The 27,089-nt window shown below is 41.7% G+C and overlaps 2 protein-coding genes across 6 annotated transcripts in view; one reads left to right on the top strand and one right to left on the bottom strand.

The window, feature by feature from the left end:
* ST3GAL6 (ST3 beta-galactoside alpha-2,3-sialyltransferase 6) overlaps window positions 1–9,472 on the bottom strand; it is a 79,747-nt gene extending 70,275 nt beyond the window's left edge. Inside the window, exon 1 of one of the 5 annotated variants that reach the window (XM_060010522.1) lies at window positions 9,388–9,472. Coding sequence is in view for 1 of the 5 variants with exons in the window: in XM_060010530.1 (XP_059866513.1) it covers window positions 8,893–9,020 (128 nt within the window). In the remaining 4 variants the exon portion in view is untranslated. Of the gene's footprint in view, window positions 1–8,863; window positions 9,156–9,387 lie in introns of those variants that run through there. The other 4 variants (XM_060010528.1, XM_060010530.1, XM_060010527.1 and 1 more) reach the window with 4 other exon arrangements.
* On the top strand, window positions 9,246–27,089 carry LOC138414056 (uncharacterized). The gene is made up of 3 exons (XM_069540629.1): window positions 9,246–9,493; window positions 26,607–26,720; window positions 26,801–27,089. The coding sequence occupies exons 1-2, from the start codon at window positions 9,267–9,269 to the stop codon at window positions 26,671–26,673; spliced, it is 294 nt and encodes a 97-aa protein (XP_069396730.1). The 5' UTR covers window positions 9,246–9,266; the 3' UTR covers window positions 26,674–26,720; window positions 26,801–27,089.

Genomic DNA, 27,089 nt, shown 5'->3' with positions numbered 1-27,089 from the left:
ACCAGGGACTGAACCTGGGCCATGGCAGTGAAAGCCTGGAATCCTAACCACTAGGCCACCAGGGAACTCCTTCACATTTCTATCTTTCAAACACTTAAGTTATTAAAAAATGAGAGCTCTAATATCAATTATATATTACAGGTAACTAATGTTTTCATCATTTTCTTATGGAAACAGCAAATGGAAGAGATGTATTCCATGCCATATGTAAAATCCAAGTGCAACTTTAGAAGCAATGTGCAGAATTTGACTGTTATAAATTGTTATATATAAATTTGTTAAAATTGTCTACGTAGACCTACCCAAGTGCGTATCCTTATAGGGAGATGTAAACATATAGGCCATAGGTCTCTGAGTCTGATTTAGCTGACCCCTACATTCTCTCCTGCATCATCTCCCAAAATGCTTGATTTTGAACATTATGCTCTATGAGCACGAAATTCTGCACAGTTCTCCATCCTACTCAACACAGTTTCATGCCTCAGTGCCTTTGATCATGCTGTTCCTGCTGCCTGGATTGTTCCCTCCCATCCTTTGCCCTCCCCGCCATAAACTGGAATGGTCTAGTGGGATTCTGCTCTTCAAGGAAGACTTCCTTTTCTACCTTTACCCTGTATTTGGATGAGGATAGAGGAGCTTCTAAGGAAGAAAGCATATGTAAAGCTGTTTCAAGAATACAGAAACTGGGGCTTCCCTGGTGGAGCAGTGGTTAAGAATCCGCTTGCCAATGCAGGCGACACAGGTTCAAGCCCTGGTCCGGGAAGATCCCACATGCCACAGAGCAACTAAGCCCGTGAGCCACAACTATTGAGCCTGCGCTCTAGAGCCCACGAGACACAACTACTAAAGCCTGCAGTCCACAGCTACTGAAGCCCATGCACCTAGAGCCCATGCTCCGCAACAAGAGAAGCCACCACAATGAGACACCTGCACACCACGACAGAGTAGCCCCCGCTCGCAGCAACTAAAGAAAGCCCGAGCCAATCAACGAAGACCCAACACAGCCAAAAATAAATTAATTAATTAATTTAAAAAAAAAAGAAGTGATCTGAAGAAGTTGTCCTCCAATATCATTCTTTAAAAAAAAAAGAATACAGAAACTATAACTATCATTTTTTATATTATAGAAAAAGATGAAAAGATGTTAATTTTTTAATGGACATCTGAATAGAGTAGCTTTTACTTCTTAACCCTAGTTTATTCTGAAAAACTCACAGTGCTATTCAACCAACAGATTTTCATGCCCCATCTTCACCTGAAGCCCATGTGGGGTGTGTGTGTGTGTGTGTGTGTGTGTCCGCGTGCACACACACACACACACACTGTATCCCTCCACTGCATGCCCATGGATCTCTATGTTGTAAATAGCACTGTGCCTGGCACATGATAGGTGCCCAAATATTTGTTGCTGTTCACTGAAAAATAATTAAAGAAATACAACATGAGTAGATTAATAGAGTCCAAAGTGAAGTCAGGGTCTAAGAGGACACAGACTGGAGAAAAAATTAGAGCTAGAGAAGGCCAAACAGAAAGACTTTCTGGAGAAAGTCAAATTTTAACTATTCAAGGAAGAACAGCTATAATAATAGAGTTATAATAATAATAGTAATGTAACAACATTGATTAAATGTTTGATATTTGGCAGGAAATATGCTGAACTATTTATACGTGTTTTCTTTCTAATTATCATAACTGTGATGTGGGCGTTATTTCAAGTTTACAGATAAAGAAAGTGATGCTCACAGAAGTTAGGCAATGCGTTCAGAGTCGTGCAGTTAGTAGCCATGAAGCTGGGAAACGAAGGCAGGTTATCACCTGGCTTGGATGGGGGAGGGGGAGTGTGGAGTGGAAGGAGAAAGGCACTAAGTGACAAAGGACCCTTGCAAGCTGCAGCACCAGGAGGCTTGCAGTGACTGCAGTGCAAATGGAAGAGTGAAAAGAAAGTTAGCAACAGGAGATGGCAGAAAACTTCAAAGACCTGTGGGAGAAATTCTCTGGATTTTTGAGCAGAAAAAAATTTCCATAATAAAACCCATGCTTGAGGAATGCTATTATAAAAGGTGTGTGGACAGGAATATTGGTGGTCATAGGTAGAGAACTTGGGTAGAAGCTTTTTATAAGAATATGATTATATTACTTATGGTTAAAGCAGAAGAGCCCTACACACCGATTCTGTAAAAATAGTTGGTGGAAGGGGTTGTTGTTTTTGTTTTGCAATAGGTAGGCCAGTTTTGTCCTCCAAAATCAGGGCCTGCGAAACATTTACAGGTACTTCATGATCAGAAATTACACATATCCCTTAACATCCTGCTTAAGAAAAAAATCCAATTATTTCTAATTTAATTGTAGCATAGCTGGGATCAAACAAGAGTGATTAGCTAACTGCTTTTGACATTTACTTGAAATATTGGCTCCAAATATCAAAAGTATCTTGAAAGCAGTATTCTTCATCTTACAAAGATCATTTACATTTACAACAGAGTTCCTTTAACTTGCAGAGTCTGTCAATTAAATAAAATTATAAATTAAATTAGTTGCTGTTACTGAAAAGAAGTTGAAAATCCAGTTGAAATGCAACTGGATTATCATCTCATTGCTCTTGTCTAAATGCAACTGGATAACCCATTTCTCAATTTTTAAGTGCAGTTTTATAACTTTATATTATCTTTATTATATTATAATAATTATTATATATTACATTATCTAATTTTATATTAGCTGTATATTATCCCTAAAAAGAAGTCAGGGAATTAAAAAAATAATCTGATCTTTTATTCTTTGGCTCTAGGCTGAACATAGAAAATGTACATATTCCCTTACCTTTGCCTCTTCTATCCCTTAATACATGAAGGACTCTTACATACTAAAGGGTTGCACAGATTTTAATAAAAGCATTTCATTTTATTTTATTTTATTTCATTTGTTATACTTTATATTGTATTTTTATACATATTTTAATAAAAGCAGCACCTTCTATGGTGCTGGCCTAAATAGTTGCAATAGAATCTTTCCTAAGAAGAAAACTCCTCCAAGATGTCTGAAGCAGTGGGCTGATAACTTCTCTGAGGACTAAAATATGATGGGGTGGGGGGAGGGAGACTCCGTAAAATCAGCTCGAAGACAAGAAGGCTTTGTTTATGTAACAGCATGTCCTTGAATATCTGTATTAACCAGGAAAATGCCCTCTGAAGGCACCGTTCTTTGTGAGAAACTTTGTCACTATGAGTCGCAGCAAAAGCCCACAGCTGGGCCCCTCTCAGTTCCCTCTGCCAGGCAGGGACTCCTCCCAGCTCTGACAATCTCAAGGAGGAGAGCTTTTTATCCCCAGGGCATCTGTGTGTGTCTCCAGTTAGGTAAAATGATACATAACAGAAACCTAAGAAATATCATAATAAGCACTGGAGCTCAAGCGGTGCAAATCTCTGCCTACTAAAGGGCATGACATCATGGATGCGAGACACTGGGCTATTAAAGAGGGAAATGATTCCATTATCCATGCTCTTGGCACACTTATTTCCTCACTAATGTAATCACATACCCAACTAACTGACTAACCCAACTCAAATTATCATAAGTTATGAATTATGAAACTGTTCTGAAAGTTTACTGTACACGAAAACAAATTTGAGAATATCCACCTGATAATATTCACATACCGGTCTCTTACGTGTCAGCCTAAGTATACTATATTATTTTCAAAAAGAAGAGTTTCAAAACCAGAAGAGTTTTAATTAACATAGACTAATCCACAGTAATGAATTCACCTTTCACCTGTCTTCTCCAACGTGTTAAGTTTCTGAGATGACAAATTGATGACACTAATAGTTATAATCCTAAGAGTTATAAAGATGTTACAGCTGAGCTAATATAGTCACATTGTGAGTTAATCCATGGCCATCTATAGTGTTCTGGACACCACACCAGGTTCCGAGGACACAGGGGCGAACAAGACAAGACATAATTGCTGCCCTCTCAAATAGAAACGTGTTCCAGATTTTATGCCACTACATCAGACAGAAACAGACATGAAAAGCTGAAAGTGAGTTGTGCTATATATGAAATAGTATGTAAATTATACTACGTATGTTAAGTATGTAAATTAATAAATGAGCAGGGCATCTGGCTAAATAATCTCAAAAGCAATTTTCTCTCTAAAGAGTATACCAAGCTTCCCCAGAGAGTTATGTACTGGCAATAATGAGCTACCCTGGAATCAAAGGATAACTGATAAAATGCTTCTGTTCATTTCTGATAAACCAGTGCTACTAGGAGATATCGACTTGGACATAAGCTTTCATGATTTAAGTGTTACTCTAAGACTGACAAGATCATCTACAAAGAACAATAGAAATGAAATTTCTAAGGCATAGTCTAATCCCATGGCAACTATTATAAGAGTCCTGCACATTTCCACTGAAACTACCTCTCATATCAGACTGCATAGGCTGGGGAAAGAGAGTGGGAGCTCTGGAAAAGGCAAGACCTTCTTGTTACACAGAATATCCCCTTTTGGGACAATCATTGTCTTGCAAAAGATACCAACTATGATTGATTTGACTAGATACTTCTTAGTATCTAGTTTCAGATGTCACCAGCCAATCCAGAGACTTAGAGACAACTAGATATTCAGTCTGGAGAGAGGCTAGGAAATCAGAGCTAGTGATGGGGAGTTTCACGCTTGAAATTGAAACTGAGTATATGGATTTATTTCAGAGGGTAAGAAGAACACTGTCCACAGTCCTGTGAGCCCTGCTTTTCAGTGTGGATATGCTTGTGCTCTGACCTAGGGCAAAGAAGGGGAAATCAGTGATAGACAATTAATGGGGAGAAGAAAAACTGAGAGTGAAAATGTGTGTGTGTGAGAGAGAGAGAGAGAGAGAGAAACAGGGAAGCCCATTGCCCACCAGGTGAAGACTGAGTCTCTAATTGAAAGTCTCCAGTGGCAGCCCATTCTAATAAAAACATAATTCAAACTCCTTTCTAAGACTTAAAATCTTCACATAAGCGGTCTTCCACCTGCCTCACTGACTTCATCTCCTCTCTTGCCCTTTTGCACTCTTCTCCATCTACAAGTCCTCCAGACATCCCAAATTCATTTATGCCTCAGGGCCTTTGCAGTTGCTATTCCCTCTGCCTAGAATGCTCTTCCTTCTGCTCTTCACTTGACTGGTCCTTCTCATTATTCACATCTCACTTCAAATATGCCCTCCTCACAGCAGCTCTCTCACTGCTCTAAACTGGCTTCCCCCATGCCCTGTCTGGCACGTGCCCACATTGCATTGTCTTTGTAACACTCATCTCTATCTGAAAAACGTTTTTCCATTTATTTGTATCTGGTTTATTGATTCCATTTCCCACAGAAACACAAGCTCTGTAAGAGTGGGAGCTTCATCTGTTTTGTTCAACGCCGCATGACCTACCTAAGAACATCTATTACATGGTGGGTACGCAGTAAATATTGGTTAAATCTCAAGTCCCACCACATAGATGACTGTGGAAAGTCACGCAAGAGCCACTGCAAAACCACTCTCTGCTCCCTCGTTGCCCCATCAAAGCATAGTGACCATGACCCACAGCTACACCAACTCTGGGCCTGCTTCCACAACCCATGAAGGCGAGAGTAACGCCGTTTCCCTTGGAGAAATTTCCAGCTTCCTTTCCATTTCCTCATCTGGAGGCCTTATTCCCTCATCTCCCACAGACCTTTCCATTCCCAACCACATAAAAAGTAAATCAATGTTTAAAGAATTCTTCAAAGACCAGCATTACTCTGTGCTACTGGATGAAATGATGGCATTGGCCCACTGTGTTTCAAGTGTAACGGGGAAGAGAGAATGCAGAAGAAGAGATCCTCTTCACTCAGCGTTCCAGTGTTGAAGGTAAGAAAATCTCCTAAGGGTTGGGTGCTTTCCTTCGTCTTTTCCCAATGGTCCAGGAAGAGGAAAGCCCTGATCAGATGCAGAAGGTTGTGACAGTAAATGGGAAGCTGGATGACCAAAAGATCTGCCCCCCGCAAAAAAAAAGAAGAAATACGGATGAGACTCAGATCGGAATACGGAAAAAGAAATACGGATGAGACTCAGATCTTACTGCTCCGCACTTTTACCCTCATAACCTCACCCCCATAATATTATCGCTTCTTAGCCTGACTGTATGGCAGCCAAGTTCCTGACCGAGTCTGAGACACTTCCACCAATTCAGTCACCATCATGGGAAAGAACGCCTGCTAACCCACTGTGGTGAGGGAACTGTGCTTCCAACACCCTGACACGGAATCGTAAATACAGTTTTCTACTGAAACACTGTAATGTCCAAGGCAGACAGCCTGTTCCATACATCAAGCTCACTCCAAACTAAATACTTTTTATTTCTAACTTACCAGGGTTCGATTGGAAATCCGTGGTGTGTGCTGTTGTCCACTGTATTTGGGAGAAACAGGAGAGATTCATTTCAGCTGTGAGGGTGGGGCTGTAGCCCTGGGAAGATTTCTTCCAGGCAAGAAGGATGAGCAGGAACTTCAGTGAGAATATACACGTATTCAGAATGAAAAGAACGTTCAGAACATAAGCCAATGGAGATAACATGACCTTGTAAACCTGTAAACTTGTAAACCTGCACACCCAAGGGCCATGTCAAAGGTGTGGAGAAGATGGACAATAACTAATTGTTGAAAGCCTGGAGCTAATCAGAAGGAAAGACAAAGTATGCAGAGCACCTACTCAAGAAGCCAAGCATGAGGGGTAATTAAGAATTAATCTGTGGGGAGGGTGGGAGGGAGGGAGATGCAAGAGGGAAGAGATATGGGGATATATGTATAACTGATTCACTTTGTTATAAAGCAGAAACTGACACACCGTTGTAAAGCAATTATACTCTAATAAAGATGTTTAAAAAAACATTAATCAAAAGAAAGGGGGACATGAATATTTGTAAGTATTTTCTGAAAATTATATGTGTAGCCATTATTCAGAGTATGTTTTCTGTATATATTTCTGTTTTGATTTAATAAATAGTTCTGAAAAAAAAAGAATCTGTGTTCCGATCAGGGGGTATATAAATGAGCATTGTGGAAGGCAAAGGAGAAAGATATGCAAATGAATGGAAGAATTGGTGAAGAATGTCTGCTACAGAGGCTTCCTGGAATGGTGTAAGGCAGAGGTGAAGTGACCTTCCTGTGATCCATTCTAGGTCACTTAACCTTGGGCAGTCTCAGTTTTTTTAACTATAACATAAGGTTAAGCATTCCTGTCTCATAGGGTGGTTGGGAAGATTTAATAAAATAGCATAGATTTAATAAAATAGCATTTAATGGCATTCTTCTGCCAAAACTGTTCCTCTATTCTTTTCTGAGCCCCGAAGATTTGTATTGATTCGTGGCATAAGAATAAATTGAGTACTTCTAACAAATCTACTGAAACAATCAAAACAGCAGTCTTGTTTTATTGCACCATAATACGGAGACACGGTACAATCTGCGGGTGTGGCAATCAGAGAGGGAAGCTGCTAAAAATATTGCTCTAGAGAAGCCCCAAGGGCAACCAATGAAGACCTCCCCTCCCCCTCCAGGATTAAGGACAGTTTGAAGCCAGAACAGGAAAACACAGTTTCTAGAAGACTTCTCTCCTCATAAACCAAAGTTGCCATTATCTAAAGTACCTCCGGGACAATTAGCCTTATTCAGAGACGACAAACTATCAATAGATAACAATCTAAGAGTGGCTCTTTGCAGATCTTCGTGTTTAAAAGCAGTCGTAGGTGAAAGGAAAAGGAAACGAAAACGAATCACTTTACAAATGTCAAATCAGCACGCTTTCGAAGGGAAAATAACCTGCCACCCTGACCAGGTCCTCCTAAATATTTAACATCTCCATATAAATAAAAAGATAGTTTCACGGTCTGCAGCCGGGAGAGAAAGTTTTATGACCGGAAAGTCAAATATCCAAGCTAGCCTTGTAAAAGCTGCTATCAGAGACCAGAAGGTTAGTGTGAACTTGGGGCCAGAGGGCGAGAGGCTTCTGGCCGATCAGCAATTTTCTTAACTATCTACCCCCGGCGGCGCTCCTCTTAAGCACATGCGGCTTTGCTGAGTTTAGAATCTGCAGTTTACGTAGTTTCTGATATGCTGGCATGCAAGATGTCTTTTTCATCACCACCCCCAAGAACCGTTTCTGAACCATCATCTTTGAACAGCAACGCCCATCCCCGTCCCCAACCTCTCTCCCCGCCCTTCTACTGAAGACCCTCCCCCAAAAAACTGTTTTGGGTTTGTTTTTAGTTTCTGAAAATAGCTTTTGATAGATTTTCTTTCAAGCCAAAAGAACAGCACACAGGGGCTGAGATCGCCAGGGAGCTGGGAAACAATCCGCCTCAAAACCACAAGCGTCTTCTCCCCTACCCCCTAAACTAACGGCAGCCCAAGTCACGGAAATTTTCTCACCGCCGCCCTTTCCTCCAAATTGCCTCGGAGCTGGGTTTGCTAGGTCTAGTTCCACCGTAACGGGAAGAAGGGTTTCTAGCAAAATTTTCTAAGGTAAAACGCGAGAACCTTCCAGACCTCTCGCCCCTGCTCGCGTACAGACCCTTTTACAGGCAAACAATAGTGAGCAAAGCGCCCATCACCCCCGTCGGCCTTTCCTGCGCGCAAGCTTCCAGCGCCCCTCCCGCCCCTCCCGGGAGAGCACCTGGGGCCGAGCGCCCCCGACTCCCTAAACCCGGGGGTACGGGACCAGCGCACGCAGGCTCCTGGGGGAAGGGGGGGTTGGTGCGTGGAGGCGCGCCCCCGGCCCCTGATCCTCAGCCTTAGGGGCTGCAAAGCCCGCGGATCTCTCCGCTCCGCCAACCTCCCTCCCCCGGCGATACAAACCCGCAGCGAAGCGGGCGGGGTAGAGTTACCCGCCGAGGCCCCGGCGCGAAGACCGCAGAGGCGTGCCGGGCTCCGGGGCCGGAGGCCCGCTGCTCTCGGCTCCCTCGTCGCCGCTCGCTCCAGCCGGCTGCTGCCTCTCCCGCGGCGCCTGAAGCATCGAGCCGCCGAAGCCCGCGGCCGGCGGTAACCGGAGGAAGGTGGCGCGGTTCAAGGGGCGGCGCGGGAGGGATTCAGTCTCCCTCGGACCCGGCGGGGGAGCGGGGAAGGGCGCGGCGCCGCCCGGAGTCCCAGGCGTCCGCCGGCGCGTGCGCTGCCCGCCGCGCCCGGGTTCGGATCTCCGGCGAAAGCGCCTAGCGTCTCCGGTGCCGCGGAGAAGCTCCTCCCGCTTGGCGGCTGGCGCCTGATGCGTGGTGGCCGCGGCCGCCCCCGAGTTCGCGGAGGAAGGTGCAATGCGGAGGGAGCTGGTGGGGCTCCCCGTCCCGGCTCCCCGGGCCGGCTAGGTGGGAGCGCGGCCGAGCCCCTACCTTTCTGGCTGGGCGGACACCAGCCGCGCGCCCTCTCCGGGCGTCCCGGACAGGAAAATCACCGCGAAGGGGGCCGGGGGAAAGCGGCGGGTGGCTTCAGGACAAGGTAGGAGGATCAAGTTCCACAGCCAAGAAGACACTCCCATCCCGCCCTGGTTTGTTTGGAAAGCTGCAGGGGCGAAAGTGAGGGGCACCTCGGGTGCTTCCCCCGCCCTCCCCGCCGGGCTGGCAGGCGGCAGAAGTAAACACTTTTTGCTTGGCGCGTGGGGGGACTTCTGTGACACGAGGCGGGGCAGGCGGTTTGGTCGCCAGCAGGAAGGGAGAGGGTGTTCAGAGAGACCAGAATTCCTGGGCTCGGCCCTTCAAGGACAAATGTGTTAGTGCTTTTTATCTTTTGGAGGAAACGTTACTTTAGGGAGAAGAACAAAGGTGAGACATGCATTTTCTTTTCTTATTAAAGTAGGTCTCCCTTGAGAAAAACGTCTTCATACTTGGATAGCTGTGAATACTTTTTTTTTTAACATCTTTATTAGAGTATAATTGCTTTACAATGGTGTGTCAGTTTCTGCTTTATAACAAAGTGAATCAGTTATACATATACATATGTCCCCATATCTCTTCCCTCTGAATACTTTTTAAATTTCAGTGTTTGTGATATAAATCACATGCCATCAAATGACCCCAGGGAGAAGAGCCACAGACTTGGTTGCAATTCAAAGTGACTAATGTGTCAGGCACTGAAACAAAGTCCTCCGTCTGTGATGGACCTTCTGGTATTTGTATTAATTTTAACAACAGCCCTGGGAGGCAGCACTTGTTATTTTCCCAGTTCTCCTATCAAAAAACCCAGAGGGTTCAGAAAATTCCTATCCCTTTCCCTTTCTACAAATTGCCTGTGAAGTAACCCACACAGGTTTTGTCATTTTAAAGGTGGTTCCTGAGACATCAGAGTCGTGAAAGATGTTTAGGGAATTTGTCCATCTGGGCCCATTTTTCTTGAGGTTACTTTGCTTTTTTAGGTTCTCCTGAGTTTATTACCCTTCTCTTGTTCATGATTTTCAGAATTAAAGCAGTGGTATACCTCCTCCCCTCTGGCTTTCCTAGGATTTTTTAATCTGCAACGTCATGTGCTAAGGGGAGAGGCAATCCACTGTTCTTAGGTGACATTTGTACTTCTTCATAGTCAGTGACCAAGAAGGCACTGTTCACCCTAACCTAATTCAAATTCCACCTCCTCCTTTGGCCTGCAGTGTGACCTTGAGCAAGTGACTTAACCTCAGTATACTTCCTTTTGGCCACCTCTACAGTGAGATAGTACAACCTATCTTCAGGGGTTGTTAGGAGGATTAAAATAGATGATAACATAGAGAATTCTCAGCACAGCGCTCATCTCAAAAGAAACATCAATCCAGGAAGTAGGAATATTAGCTGCCAGTCCTTTCCCACCATGAGTCAGCTACCCTCCATGTATCATGTCTGTTTCTCTCATTCATCCTGCAAACCAGAATAATCTCATCCTAAAAATGATGAAATGGGGTCAAGAGGTTAAGTAATGTGCCCAAGGTCATACCACCTATTTTGGAGCAGTGATTCGAATGAAAGTGCCCGGAACCAAAATCAATTTTCTTTCCGGAATGTCATATCACTATGTTACTATCTGGCGTAAGGGCTTTTGACCTGTAAAACTTTCTTTTTTTTTTTTTAATGCAGGATACATTATTGCATGGGCACATTATTGCAACTATAAAAATTTTGAATTCTTGTGGAGGGTGATAAAGAATTAAGCAGGGTGAATTTGTAGCCGTCTCTGGGATAGTGTTTTTGGTAACTTTTTTTTGGGGGGAGGGATGTTTTCACAATGTGACTATAAGTCAGCCCTTGTGTAGAAGATTTATTCTAATAAGGTGGGAAGGGAAGGGCCAGGACTACTGGGACATGCAGGGTCTTTTAAAGATCCCTGAAATCATAATATTTAGGCATTGTACACATAGGGCTGGCCTTGTTTGCTAGGTTTGTTTTTTGATTATGGATGGTGCAATTTCTTTGAATTAAAATGATATTGTCTCATGGGATGTGTCCCAGGGTTTCCAGGGACAGGTGAAAGCCAGGTTCCCCGCACTACCCTGGGGTACCATTCAGCACTCTAGAATCACAGTCTACAGTAAGGTTCAAGAAAGTAGTATTTCTTCTTCACCCCAGTATACAGCCTGCCTTCCAAATTCTCATGCCCTGTCCCAAGTGCAGGCTTTCTTGGCATGATTGATGTAGGACTGTCTACTCCATGCAGAAGTGACCTACTTGTAGGGGTGTGCTGTCAGCAAGTCACATCAGATCATAGTAGATGAACCCCAGGACTGGAGATACCCACAAAGTGAAAAGAGGCCACTTTCGCACAATATCCCCTCATAAGTGAATAATAATTTTTAAAAAAGTTTTTGTAACATTCTCAAATCTTGGGGTGTTCAGTTTTAAACGATATCTGACTCAGGACTGAGCTTGACCAAGCTAACCCTTTTTACATACAATCCTTCCTCCAACTCTACGTAAAGATCCTGCCAGCCCTGTCTTTATCTCCTGCAAGCAATTATTTAAACAACATGTGCAGGGCCTTCCTTGGCAGTCCAGTGGTTAAGACTCCGCACTTCCATTGCAGGGATGGGTTTAGTCCTTGGTCGGGGAACTAAGATCCCAAACACCGTGTGGTGTGGCAAAAAAAAAAAAAATCGAGGACATGTGCATCTCAAAAATAATAAGCCAGTGTGTAAGGAGTCTAAATCCTAACTTAGAGCTATGAGTCTGCCTACAGTGTAGAAAAACTATTGCTTTAGCAAATGGCAGTTTAGTACTTTCAAGCAGAGCCCAATCTTCTCCAAATCTCCATTCCAGAGCAAGGGCTCAGCTACACGTTTGCATATATAAATAACCATTGTGTTGTTTTCCCCAGTATTGTGAGTTCATGAAAAAGGAATTCACATCTACCAGAAAGCTTATTTGCCACTTCATAAATGATAGTGTCTCCATATTCTACTATTCTCCTTATTCTACTAGTCCTGTCAAGGTTTCAGAGGTCTTAGTGGCCCAGTAGTTGTCAGGAACTGCATTTACTCTCCTTCCACAAGCTGGAGAGGGACGGAAGGGAGAAGGTGGAACTGGGGTTCAGCAAGTTCTAAGCACATGAGCATGTCAATATCTATGTGGTGGGAGCCGTAATTAAGACAACTGATGGAAAACAATTGCAGTATTATTAAAAAGGGTTAATATCCAGAATATATATAAAGAATTCCTATGGATCCATGAAGACAACCCATTTAAAAATAGGACACAGGTCATAAGCAAGCAATTCACAGAAGAAAGACAAATAGTCCACAAACATGTGCAAAAACTTTAGTGTCTGTTTTATAATAACACTGTGTAAGAAAAACTAGACAGTAATGAGAAATCAGATTGGCAAAAACTAAAAAGATTAAAGAGTCAATTAGTGAGTTTCCAGCAAAGGTGGCAAGGAAGCTATTCAAGTAACTGTAAAGTACTACTTCCTTTTTAGAGGGCAATTCGGTGGTTATGCTAAAGTTCCTTGACTTATCTCCCTGGAAGGCAGTTCTGGCCTCAAGCCAAGTGATCTAGGAATGAGGACCAGGTGGGAAAGGAACTGAGATCTCTTCCTGACTCCTAGTTACCCCGACAACGAAAAGAGGTTGGCCCTTCTGGTTGCTGGGTAGCTCCCTGCACAGACCGCCAGATGGTAGGACACCTCCCCGAATTGTGTGTGGGCGGGGCGAGGGGGTGGGAGCAGTGTACAAAGCTGCTGTATCTTGGAGCAGCTTGCTCAGAGCTCTTATTCAACCCTGAGAAATGTTAGAAGCCTGGACCACTGTCCCAGCTGATGTGCCACCTCACAGGAGAGAAGGGAGATGTCTCACCCTTCCCATCTGTCTGTGGAGATGCTCTCCTAATTTCCAGTCCCATGACTGATAATTGAGACAAAATATCTGGGTCACTTTACTCAGAGCACTCACTTAGCGCATTAATGATACTTAACATTTTTAACAGCTTTCTTTCATCATAACTGGTTTATGGAGCTGAACTTATGCTACTTCACTTCATGGGAGTGTTGTTATAGGATGGATCCCTAAAAGTGGAATTGCTGGGCAAAATGTACGTAAACCTACACTCAAATAATTAACTATTTTATATTTTCATGTTCAAAACTTCATGCTTAAAAAACAAAAAGCAAAAAGCTATTTTCTATAGCACTCCTGAAGCAGAGTGCAAGGTGGAGTCATTACAGTGGGCTGAGAGTGGCACAAAGGCTTCTCTGCATTTCGCAAACTCCAGTCTGCTGTAAACGCGTGTACCTTTCAAATCAGCAGTTCCATTTTTTAGGACTCCATCCTGCAGAACTAATTACACAGGAACACAAAAATATGTATGGGGATGGTCACAGCAGCATTGCCTGTAATGTTTAAAAACAGGAAAATAATGCCCACGAATAGAAAGTGACTAATTAGATTATGGTAGTATATCCTAGTAATGAATGCAACTATTGCAAAGCTATTATAAATATGTATATACATATACTGATATGATGACAGCTACAGTATATTGGCTTTAGAAGTTCTACATTCATAAAACACATACGGTGTGATTCATTTATATCAAGCAGAAAAATAAAGGACCACTGGTATGTGTGTATATACTTGTGAGTACATAAGAAAAAGTCCTGAAGGCTACACACCAAAATGTTGACAGAGATTTCTTCTAGAATTATAGGGGTAGAGAAAGAAAGGGGATTTTTGCTGCTTACCCTAAATCTATCTAACTTGAAGTATTTATAATGTACATGAGCAATATTTGTGATTTTTAAAAAGGCACTAACAAAGTTATTTTTATGTGATTGGGGAAAGAGAGTAAAAAAAAAATCCAAAATAAAAATGCGTCAGTGTTTAGGTACAAATTTGAACTCTCTAACTTGGCGATTCCCTACCTGTGTGCTCTTTATTCTATACAATGCATTTTTCCAATCAGTAGACACCAAATAGAAATATCAGATGAAAACAAAACAAAACCCTTAAGCCCATGTTGAAAGAACAAGAAGAAAACCTATGTGAATCTTGTTTTTATTGTGCAGTGGAAAAAAACTAGGCATGAAAGAAGCTTGAAGAAAAAGGTTAATACATTCGAACTCATAAAAATGTAGTTTCTAAAGGCAAAACGCACCAAGAAATAAAAAGACAAGTTGGGAAGAAATACTTGCAGCACACAGCAAATGGTTACTTATTATACCAAGAGCTCTTAGGGGACCAAAAAAAACCCCAAGAATTTAATAGAAAAATAGGCAAACTACATGAACAAGCAGCACTCTGAAGAGAAAAATAAACATTACTTAATTAAACAAATATGTATGCCTACTATGTGCCAGGCACTGTTCTGAGCAGGTATATAGCTGTGAAGGAAACAGACAATAATTTCTGCCCCTGTGGAGCTTACAATCTAGTAAATTTGAAGAGTCTTGACTTCACTAATCAAATTTAAAGTTATGTATCATTTGCACTTATTGGTAAAAATGATTATTAAAACCCAGTGTGGGGACTTCCCTGGTGGCGCAATGGATAAGACTCCGCACTCCCAATGCAGGGGCCCTGGTTCCATCCCTGGTCAGGGAACTAGATCCCACACGCATGACACAACTAAGAGTTCATGTGCCGCAGCTAAGGAGCCCACCTGCCACAACTAAGACCCCATGCAACCAAATAATAAATAAATATTTTTTTTAATATAAAAACCTTTAAAAAATCTTAGTGTAGAGATATAAGTACTTTCCTGTGCTTTTTGTGAGAATGCAAATTGGTCAGGTTTTTTTGGAGGATATTTTAGCAAAATCAATTATAATTTTAAACATTTATATACTTTGTTGCAGAAATTCCACTGATAGAAACTTCTGTTGTAGATATGTTTGCCTAGTTATACAAAGTTGTGTTTAAGAATTGCCATTTAGATATTGCATATAATGGAGAGACACCATGACTCAAACAGCCATTGGTAAGGGATTGGAGTAATAGGGTTCACATATACTGTAGATTTCTGTATAGTCACTAAAACCATGAGTTAGTCCTATATCTAATGACTTGGAATAATGTCCAAGATATTATTAAATTTAAACAGCAAGTTGCTAAGCAAGTTGCCTAGTAGGATCCTGTTACTGTTAGATATACAAAAAATAGAAAGAATGATATTTATAGTACAGCTTATGTTAGTACACAAACAGAAAGTATCTGATACGATACACACCAGACATGAACATTAGCTATCTCTGGAGGATGCATTCATGGGAGGACTTTCCTTTCTAAATTATTCATTTCAGAATGTTTGATTTTCACAATAAGCGCCATTTGTAACCAAAAAAAAAAAAAGTAGAAATTTCAAAGCATTTTATGTTTTAGGAATTTTTACATGCAGTTGCTTGGAAACATATCAAACTGAACTTTGCTTGTTGGGGAGTGGGGGGGTCTGTGGTTTTTTTGAGAATTAATGACAAAATTCTGTTGTAAAGGGAGGATTATACACCATTTTCATCAGAACCCTGATAGTGACAGTGTTTTAGGTTTCTATTATTCTCAACCTTTGAATTAAAAGGAACTCATCTAATTTCAAACTTGCAGGGAATTCTACATCACCAAAGAATATTTGTAAGAGACTGACTTGTCAAGCAGAGAGACACTGGTGGGATACCAAGTTGGTTCTAGAGAGTCCCCCAGGAACCTCGGCCCCTGCATAACTAGGAACCTCTCCCAGCTTTCCGCCACCACAGCTGAAGATAAACATAGGGGATTCAAGAGGGTAGGGGAAAAAAGAAGGGCAAGGTGGAACCGCTGGATATACTAGGGTTAATTAAAGACACTTCAGCTAAAATTCGAGTCAGAACAGGCCTGTAGTGGGAGCTTTCATGATCTGCCATGCATCTCCAATTACTCCAAACAGTAAAGGTCTTGCCTACTTTACTATCCAGCAGGAAGAAGAAAACTTCTCTTTGCCCAAGGCCAGCCCAGCCAATAATAAACTGTAGCAGCCCAACCAATGAAAAGCCTCCATACTTTGAACTCCCAGCTTCCTCCAATCGACTCCTTGGTTATAATAGCCCTTCACAATACCCCCCTCACCCTTCGCTATAAAAGCAGGTTCCCGTTCCTCGTTCTTTGGATTTGCCTATGGTCTGCCATGGTTGGTGTATCCAGAATTGCAGTTCCTCTGGCTATTCCCCAAAAAACTCGTTTTTGCTTATATTATTAAAGTTGACAACTCTAGTGTGACATATTATACTGCTGCCCGGTGCTAGGTGATTTTATAGACTGCATTGTTTACCACACATAGCAAGCCCGTAAGCTAAATATCGTTATTCCCATTTTCCAGATAAGGAATTAAGGCTCAGAGAAATTACACAGCTTGTCCAAGGGCCCAAATCTCAACTTTGAACCCATATTAAACTCTTCACACCCATGACATAGTGCCTTTCTATTCAAGAGATGAAGAATGTGAGAAAATCAATTACATGCTACAGTGGGACATTTTGGGAAAACACAACCATGGTTAATTGAATGAGAACCTTCTGAAGGCTTAATTAGCCTTTTGTGCATGGGTATCAAAATGTCAACTGAAATGGAATTGTAGTCATTTCCAGTTTCCAAAAACCCAGAATGTTTTCTCCAGGGATATACAGAAAGTAAGTTACTGAAACCTTTCATCAGAACCCTAGCCATCATCCCTCCCAGGTCAGTCTGCTCTCTTTCACACCTGAACTCACTTGGGGGGGCAGATCCCATTTTTAAGGTAATTATAGTAGTAGAAGCAGTAGCTATAATGGCATCAGGGTCACCACAAAGAAAACATGCTCAGCGGCTTCCTGGAAGCATGCATACCCAGTACTTCAATTCTTTATTTTTATTCCTCACTAGGAATAGTTTATTACACTACAGGACATTATGAATAAAAGAGGACCAGTATCAGTAATGAAAACCTCTAGATACAGGAACCACTTATGAACATCTGAAGTAGAAGTAAATGAAGGGTTAAAACTGACGATTGTTTCCCAGTGATTTAAACTAGTAGTCTGTTTTACTACAGTTTTCATTTTTACTGTATCTTCTTGTCAGCTTTTTAATTTATTTTGTGTGTGTGTTCAGATTGGCAGCAGTTTTTTCAAATCCTGCTCATGACTTAATTATTACAAGTCTATTAACACATGGTGATATACTGACCATCCAAGCAACGGTCTGCAGTGCCTCAGAAGTGGCAAATACTGATAAATTTCATCTTCACCATCACTTTAGTATTATACCATAAAACTGTGGGTTTCTGAATCCCTGCCTAAGGGACTGAAAAGAAGCACGTATAATTTTGGTTTTGCTTGGAGAGAGGGATGGGAGTAAGCAGGATTTAATTGTATGCCTCTGTGCCTATTACAAGATAAATTAATGCATTTTAACCAAGCCAAATCCTAGACGTTGGATCCCCCAAGTTTTGTATAACTGATAAAACATTTACTGTCTATTGATTTAAAAGCTGAATACCGTGGAATCTTCCTGGGTCCATTAACACCAAGAGTCCTGCCACTGAGACTCTCTCAGATAAAATTCTAATCCACAGGCTGGAAAGCAATAAAAATCCAATACTAAATATTTGGAAGTTGTCCCTAAATTGTACTTAACTCCAAGATGATTCATAAGTTCATTTGTACATTGCTTCAGGAAATGCGCATGTCCTTGCAGTTGTCACCCCCCCGGCCCCCCCCGCACTTACTCTATATCTGAGATCTCTCTGGGACCCACTCACCACTTCCACAGAGGGACTGGGGAGTCTTCCATTTCTAGCTCCGACTACTTGCTTAATTCTCAATCGTGTACTCCCAACTGCTTGCTGAACATCCCGTCCATCATGTATTTATCAGAACCCACTGTACGCAAAGTACTTTACAAAAAGCAGAGTCTACAAATAGAAAACTGAATTTTTAGTCTTCCACACCAACCAGCCTTTTCTCTTAACTGACTCATTATTACTGATAATGCTTGTCATCCTTGACCTCTCCTTCTTTTCCCCCATCTTACCTGAACTTCTATCCTTCATGTCATTAACACTCCACATTCAGTCATCAAATGCATATTGATTAAGTGCTTGCTATATGTCAGACACTGTTGAAGGTGCTAGGAATACAGTTTGCCGGTGAGGAAACAGGCAAAAATCCTTGCTCTCCTGGAGCTTATATTCTAATAATTAACAGTATCCTGAAAGAGCTTTCAAACATCATCTTGTTGAGCCCTTCATCTCCATTTCACCTGTGCTTCCCTCTCACATGGTGTTTATTTCAACACCACCACCCCCCAGCCTAGATACCCAGGGCCACCCCATCAGACATCCCACCACCTAGAGCAGCTCTCTGTGTGATTATATCCTGGAGACCCACAACTTGCTCTTTCACTTCCCAACATTAGGCAAATCTCTCCAAACTCCGCTTAGGCCTCTCTTCCCTTTCTCTCTGGAACACTCTGACTCCCAGCCCCACCCAAACAGAGAACAATAGTGGACTCCACCTTCTCTGCCTCCATCAGTCTATGCTTTTGAAAACATATTTCAGTCATCTTTTAGGGATCTGGTAACTTTTGTCTTTTTATCCTGTAACAGAAAAGTCACTGAACGACAGAACACCAAAGCATGGTTACCTTCTAGAGATAGAGGAGGGATGAATATTTATAGCAGGGATTCATGGGGAAACATAAAGAGGTTTAAAAAAAATTCTTTTTTTTTTTTTTTAAATAAATTTATTTATTTATTTTTGGCTGAGTTGGGTCTTTGTTACTGGGTGCGGGCTTTCTCTAGTTGCGGCGAGCAGGGGCTACTCTGTTGCGGTGGGCGGGCTTCTTGCTGCTGTGGCTTCTCTTGTTGTGGAGCACGGGCTCTAGGCACGCGGGCTTCAATAATTGTGGCACACGGGCTCAGTAGTTGTGGCTCACGGGCTTTAGAGTGCAGGCTCAGTAGTTGTGGCACATGGGCTTAGTTCGTCTGCGGCATGTGGGATCTTCCCGGACCAGGGCTCGAACCCGTGTCCCCTGCATTGGCAGGCAGATTCTTAACCACTGCGCTACTGGGGAAGCTCTAAAACAAATTCTTATTAACAGTCACCTAATAACACAAGGCAGAGTGTGGCAGCCCCAAATGAATAAAAACCCTAGACAGGAGAGAGAGGTAGGTGAAGCAGAAAGAAAGTAACATTTCTTGAGCCCTAAGGAGGGACTTGGCATTCATGATCACATTTAATGATAGCAAACCTGGGAGTTAAATATTACTGAGATAGTATGAAGAGGACAAAAACAGGAACAAAACCAGATTCAAACCTAGGTCTGGGTGGGTCCTGATCCCTGGCACATGCATTCATTTGGCAGAGAGAGAGGGACCTAATGCTTTTGTCCTGAAATCCCTCAAATGACTGACATACACAGAAAAAAACTAAAGTGCACAGATATAACTTAATCCCCAAGTTTCTGGATTTTGATAAAATAGTGATCGATTTATGTCTTTAATTTTTTTTTATTTTCAAGCTAAACACCAACATTTCCATTTCATTATCATTTCTATTTTTTTCCCTAGTAGAAATGATGCTCTTCTTACTGTCCTTAAACATAAAGATCCATCCAGGAGTGACCTAACAGGTAAAAACAGAGTCTGATGCAGTGTTCTGTGGGTCTTTTTATTTCTTCCCTTTATAAATGTTATTTCACAATGAATTAAATACTTGCTTTTGGAGTTGAGTAGCCTTTCCCAAACTGTGTTGTTGGAAGATGCTAATCTGAGTTCCAAGCATACAAGATTCAGGACTTCCCTGGTGGCGCAGTGGTTAAGAATCCATCTGCTAATGCAGGGGACAAGGGTTCGAGCCCTGGTCCGAGAAGATCCCATATGCCCTGAAGCAACTGAGCCCTTGCGCCACAACTACTGAACTTGTGCTCTACAGCCCGAGTGCTGCAACTACTGAAGACTGCGCTCCTAGAGCCCATGCTCCGCAACAAGAGAAGCCACAGCAACAATAAGCCAGCGCACCGCAAGGAAGAGTAGCCCCCTCTTGCCGCAACTAGAGAAAGCCCGCGCAGCAACGAAGACCCAACACAGCCAAAAATAAATAAAATTAAGCAGCTCATGCAGCTTAATAACAAAAAAACAAACAACCCAATCGAAAAATGGGCAGAAGACCTAAATAGACATTTCTCCAAAGAAGATATAGAGTGCCAACAAACACATGAAAGAATGCTCAACATCACTAATCATTAGAGAAATGCAAATCAAAACTACAATGAGATATCATCTCACACCAGTCAGAATGGCCATCATCAAAAAATCTAGAAACAATAAATGCTGGAGAGGGTGTGGAGAAAAGGGAACCCTCTTACACTGTTGGTGGGAATGTAAATTGATACAGCCACTGTGGAGATCAGTATGGAGGTTCTTTAAAAAGCTACAAATAGAACTACCATATGACCCAGCAATCCCACTACTGGGCATATACCCTGAGAAAACCATAATTCAAAAAGAGTCATGTACCAAAATGTTCATTGCAGCTCTATTTACAATAGCCCAGAGATGGAAACAACCTAAGTGTCCATCATCGGATGAATGGATAAAGAAGATGTGGCACATATATACAATGGAATATTACTCAGCCATAAAAAGAAACGAAATTGAGCTATTTGTAATGAGGTGGATAGACCTAGAGTCTGTCATACAGAGTGAAGTAAGTCAGAAAGAGAGAGACAAATACCGTATGCTAACACATATATATGGAATTTAAGAAAAAAAAATGTCATGAAAAACCTAGGGGTGAAACAGGAATAAAGACACAGACTTACTAGAGAATGGACTTGAGGCTATGGGGTGGGGGAAAGGTAAACGGTGACAAAGCGAGAAAGAGGCATGGATATATATACACTACCAAACATAAGGTAGATAGCTAGTGGGAAGCAGCCGCATAGCACAGGGAGATCAGCTTTGTGACCGCCTGGAGGGGTGGGATAGGGAGGGTGGGAGGGAGGGAGACGCAAGCGGGAAGAGATATGGGAATATATGTATATATATAACTGATTCATTTTGTTGTGAAGCTGAAACTAACATACCATTGTAAAGCAATTATACTCCAATAAAGATGTTAAAAAAAAAAAAGAAGGGTTGATGTTGAAATAATCATGGGGAGAAAGGATTATATGTGATTAAAGTACAAAATATCTTAATAACATCAATGACTCTTTTAATGATTATTTTTAGATATAAAAATCCACATTCATTTCTTGAATACTTAATTTTGTTTTCAATTACGTAAGTGTACACACACACAAAAGTATTATAATAAAGACATTTCGAATAAAATCTCATTCTTTAAAAATGTATAAACAAACAATGGTAAAGTTTCATTTTTCTTTAGGCTAGAGAAAAATGATGTTCTTTTAAAAATATTTTAAAGATTTTACAAACTGGAAAGGATAGAGGCTCAGGAGGATGATTTAACTGAAGAGCTGCAGTAGAATTATTTTTAAAAGAGGGGAACTAACCTGATGTGAAAATCCATAACCAAAGTTTCCATAGGAGAACATAAATTCCACTTCTGCCCTGCAGATAAACTAAACATGTGCCAAATTTATTTTATTGTTTGATCAGAAAGATATTTTAATGCAGAGGTGATAACAAGTGATATTTTTACCTCACAAATCTATAAAAAAAAAAAAGAATACAAGATCTGAGGCAAATAAGATTGAGTTCTAACCCTCCTCCAAGCCACAAGCAATACATATTAGCATATCAAAGGATCAGATAAAAACAACAATAAAGAACGGTGTTTAAATTTGCTTAGTGGTTAAACAAATTTAAAACCAGCTTGTAGGGCTTCCCTGGTGGCGCAGTGGTTGAGAGTCCGCCTGCCGATTCAGGGGACACGGTTTCATGCCCCGGTCTGGGAAGATCCCACATGCCGCGGAGCCTGCGCGTCCGGAGCCTGTGCTCCGCAACGGGAGAGGCCACAACAGTGAGAGGCCACAACAGTGAGAGGCCCGTGTACAGCAAAAAAACCCAAAAAAAACAGCTTGTCTTTGTGGGGGAAAAGACTCTTCTTCAGTATTCTATTATAATCTACTCTTCTATCTCCCCAAACCAGTTAACAGGAGACAAAATTGCTGTAGATTTGATTCTCTGTATATCCAGTTAGAAAACCAAGGGCTGGGATCTTTTCATAAAAATCAACCATGAATATAAGTTTGGACATGAATGTCACTTACTTCACGAGAAATATTCTTAGAAAAAACATCGTATGGCAAACTTGCAGTGACAGATTTATTTTTGTTTTGTTTTGTTTTGTTTTGTTTTTTGTGGTACGTGGGCCTCTCACTGTTGTGGCCTCTCCCGTTGCAGAGCACAGGCTCCGGACACACAGGCTCAGCGGCCCTGGCTCACGGGCCCAGCCGCTCTGCGGCATGTGGGATCCTCCCGGACCGGGGCACGAACCCGTGTCCCCTGCATCGGCAGGCGGACTCCCAACCACTGCGCCACCAGGGAAGCCCTCAGTGACAGATTTAATATAAAATTGCTTCCTATTGCTCTAGGAACCATACGGTTATCAGCATTTCTTAATATTTTACTGTCAGTACTTAATACAATTAGTCTTTTTTCAATAACGTGTGTTTTGGTTCAGATATAATAAAATGAATGCTGGTCAAAATTCAGGTTAATTTCTGAAATCATCTGTCTTTTTGCTAGCTGGCTTTTCTTCATCTCTACAGAAGTAGTTTGTGCAATGTCAAATGTTTTGGCAATCAAAATCTTAGTGCAACAGAAATTCCTTTGGCACCAACCCACGCCTACTTATTTCTACTAAAACTTCATAGTACATCACAATGTGAAATGATCATGTTAATAGGGGGAATGGAATTGGATATATACATCATGATTTCATTGATTTATTCATTTATATGTTTATCGAGAACCTACTATATACCCAGCACAATGGCATTCCAGGCATCAGACATACAGAATCCTAGACATTGGAATTCCTGCCTTGAGAAATGATATGAGGGAAATAGGCATTAAGACTACAAACACTTACTGAGATTCTATGTGTCATGCATTGGCTAAGTTCAAAGAGAACAGTGGTGAATGAACAGATTTTCCACCTTGATGATGATTGCAGATGAGCAGACATGTAGACAAACACTATTTGTCAGGGTATTGTAACTGTTGGACATAAACAGCGTGGTGGGAACTAGAGGAAACAACTTCCTGGGAGCATTTGGAAAGATGATATTTGTAATTTGCTTTATGCAGAAAATAATCTTCCTTGTTTATTTTTTTCCAAAAGGTTTTCCTTTTCTAGTGTTATCTTTGCTTAAAATAAGACATGCATGTACTTAGAATTTGCCAGAAGAGAATCTTACCCAAGGATTCTTAGTCACTGAGATATGAATGACTTTTCCAAAGAGGTCTGTAGAGGTCTCACACTCTGACCCCATCACCTAACAGTTCCAAGCCCTAATTATTGCCTCAGATTTTTGGCCCCGCCTCAGGGTCTCTCATTCTGCAGGACTAGAGTGTGGCCTGAGAATTTTTATTTCTAACAGGCTCCCAGAAGTTGCTGATGCTGCCTGTCCAAGGCCCACACTTTAATAATAAGCATGGTTTAGGGAATTAAATATACCAACTGCTCAAGTTAAAGTCATTATTAAAGGACTGCAAGACAGATGATATCTCTGATTCATAGGAATAACAAGGCATAGGTTAGTAATAAAATACAAATTTAGATAGGCAGGCAAAATAAAATAATAAATATTTTATATCCTAAATGCAAGAATCTATTAACTTGAAGTCAGAAATCTGCTATCACTGATTATCAGGATTCAAAATACTTAGAGGTGCTTTATGGTTTAACTTGAAATAACTCTTCTTTTCCTCTTCCATAGACAGACGTTTTAGAAATTTAGATTTTAAAAAAAATTCTGACTACATCCAAACGAGTAACATAATGTTAGATTTTGTGGTGAGAACACAGTCCCAAGGATGTGGGGGAATTTGTTATTTCTTGTGAATGGGCCTCTTGGGAAACAAACTTCTAACACAGCATCAATGAGAGCAAACAAAAGGTACTAGGATGGTGGTGACAATACAGGAGGTCTGGGCCACATGAGGGGGACAGATGCCAACTGAGAGTCTTTAAAAAAAAATGAAAAGAGAGAATCTATATTTTTAGATTAATCTGCCTGCAGTCTGAAAACTCAATGTGCCTAATATCAAGAGGGCTACACTGCTAGGCTGTTATTAATAGAAACATAACTACATCAAGAAAAGTATCTATGCTGTATTATTTTCCTCCTGCTGCTAAGCTTTGTTACAGCAAATCATACTTTATTGGCTTAAAACAACACAAATTTATTTCCTTACAGTTCTAGAGGTCAGAAGTCCAAAATCAAGATGTCATCAGGGCTGCATTCCTTCTGGAGGTTCCAGGGGGGAATCAGTTTCCTTGCCTTTTCCAGTGTCTAAAGACCACTTGCATTCCGTGGCTTGTGGCCCTTCTTCCGTTTTCAAGGCCAGCAGCATAGCATCTTCAGGTCTCTCTGTGACACCTGTTTCTCTCAACGCATGTTCTTTTCTGACTCTGACCCTCCTTACCTCCCTCTTATAAAGACCCTGTAATTACATTGGGCCCACCTGGATAATCTTCCCCTCTCAATCTCCTTAATTATGTCTGTAAAGTTCCTCTTGCCATTTAGAGTAACATTTTCACAGTTTCTGGGGACAATTTTCGGGGGCACGGGGTGGAGACATTATCTGGCTTCCCACATGTGCCATTTATTTTGTCCTGGCCAAAAACCACTTGGAGTAGTGTTTTCAATGCTGGGCATCACATTTTCAGGAGGAAATTGATAAATGATATTCTATAGAAGAGAAAAATCATGAATCATTCATTCAGTCAGCAAACATTTGTGAAGTGTTCACTATGTGCCAGGCACTGGGCGAGAAGAACTCTGGAGATGCCAATAAGAGCATAGGAGGCTGTAGGATATAATGCTTATGAGCCAGGACCCTGGAGTCTAATCATCTGGTTTTGAATCCTGGCCTCACCATTTATATACTGTGTGACCTCGTAAATTATTTAATCTCTCTGTGCCTTAGTTTTGTTACTTATGAAACTGAGATAAAATTATAACAGTCCCATAGGGTTCTTATGAAGATTATGTGAGATTCTTTTTTTATTTTTTTGGCCATGCCAATGGCATGCGGGCTCTTACTTCCCTGACCAGGGATTGAACCCATGTCGTCTGCAATGGAAGCGTGGAGCCCTAAACACTGGACTGCCTGGGAATTCCTAAGTGAGGTTCTTGATAAAGCCTTTGGCATAATGACTGGCATGTAGAGTTCAGTAAATGTTGGCATTGAGGAGGCATGAGAGGACTACAGCAGACTGTGGAGCGCCTGACAACCATGCAGAATTTGGAAAGGCTTTCCAGAGCTAGGTCTTGAAAGTTGAGTTTCTTGTAGTTCATTGAGGAGAAATAAGGGATGTACAGTGAGAAGACATAGTGAAAGATTTGGAAACCACAAGGTATGGCTGAGCAGAACGGGGGAATTTAGCTTAGGAACTTTAGGAAAAGAGCTAGGAGTCACATGAGAGCTACATTTAAATCCTGTTGCTTGGGCAGTTGACACAACAGAAAGAAATTAGGCTTATTTTCTTCTATCTGGAAAAATATCCAAGCCCAAGTGAAATGACAAAAACAGCATTCATCTCAATATTTGAAAGAACTTGTGAATAATAAGGATTCCTTTAATGGGGTGGGTGGAATCATATAAACCCTTCTCTGTGCTCCACTGACTGTCAAATACACTGCCTTCTTGATGCAATGGTCTGTCTTAAATTCATTTTTCCCTGTACCCTTGTCAATAGAAACCCAAAGATTTTAAGGACTCGGCTGGCCATAAACTTTAAGGGAGACTGGGCTTCTCCCAGTCCCAGGGGTGTAAATCAGGATGGGTTTGAACCAACCATGGCAGCCACTGCCTTTGTGGTTGAGGAGGTTAGGAACCAGCCTGCCACACGATTCTCGCCAATGCGATAAGAGAGGAGGGCCTTTGGAAAAGTTTTCCTCGTCTCTTCAGAAGATAAATGAGGAAAGGGAGTGCTCTCTCTGTCCCTCTTCCAGCTGGGAGACATCAAGCCAGCGTCTGGAGAAGGCAGAACAAGAAGACAGAAAGGATCTGGATCCTTGATGAGGTGGACCAGCTGCTAAATGATCTGACCCTGGAATCGTTATAAAGTATGTCTTTCATTATATTAATATGTAATATATTAAAATACATTCAGTGTTAAAGTCAGTCACATTTTTCCTTCTTACAGCCCCAAAATCATCCCGCATATACAACTAGCAGTCTAGAACCCTGACAATCCAGGCTCTCATCAGAAAATAACCATGGGGGCTTCCCTGGTGGCGCAGTGGTTAAGAATCCGCCTGCCAATGCAGGGGCCATGGGTTCGAGCTTTGGTCCGGGAAGATCCCACATGCCACGGAGCAACTAAGCCCATGCACAACTACTGAAGCCCGCGTGCCTAGGACCCATGCTCCAAAACAAAGAGAAGCCACCGCAATGAGAAACCCACGCACCGCAACGAAGAGTTGCCCCCGCTC

The sequence above is a fragment of the Delphinus delphis genome, chromosome 4 (assembly GCF_949987515.2).
Source record: "Delphinus delphis chromosome 4, mDelDel1.2, whole genome shotgun sequence".
Classification (NCBI taxonomy): domain Eukaryota; kingdom Metazoa; phylum Chordata; class Mammalia; order Artiodactyla; family Delphinidae; genus Delphinus; species Delphinus delphis.
This window is presented reverse-complemented; position numbering and strand designations above follow the sequence as displayed.

Coding starts and splice junctions, on each gene's coding strand:
- LOC138414056 (XM_069540629.1), top strand. CDS start 9,267: ATGCGTGGTGGCCGCGGCCGCCCCCGAGTTCGCGGAGGAAGGTGCAAT. Junction 9,494..26,606: donor GCGGGTGGCTTCAGGACAAG/GTAGGAGGATCA, acceptor TCCCTCTTCCAG/CTGGGAGACATCAAGCCAGC.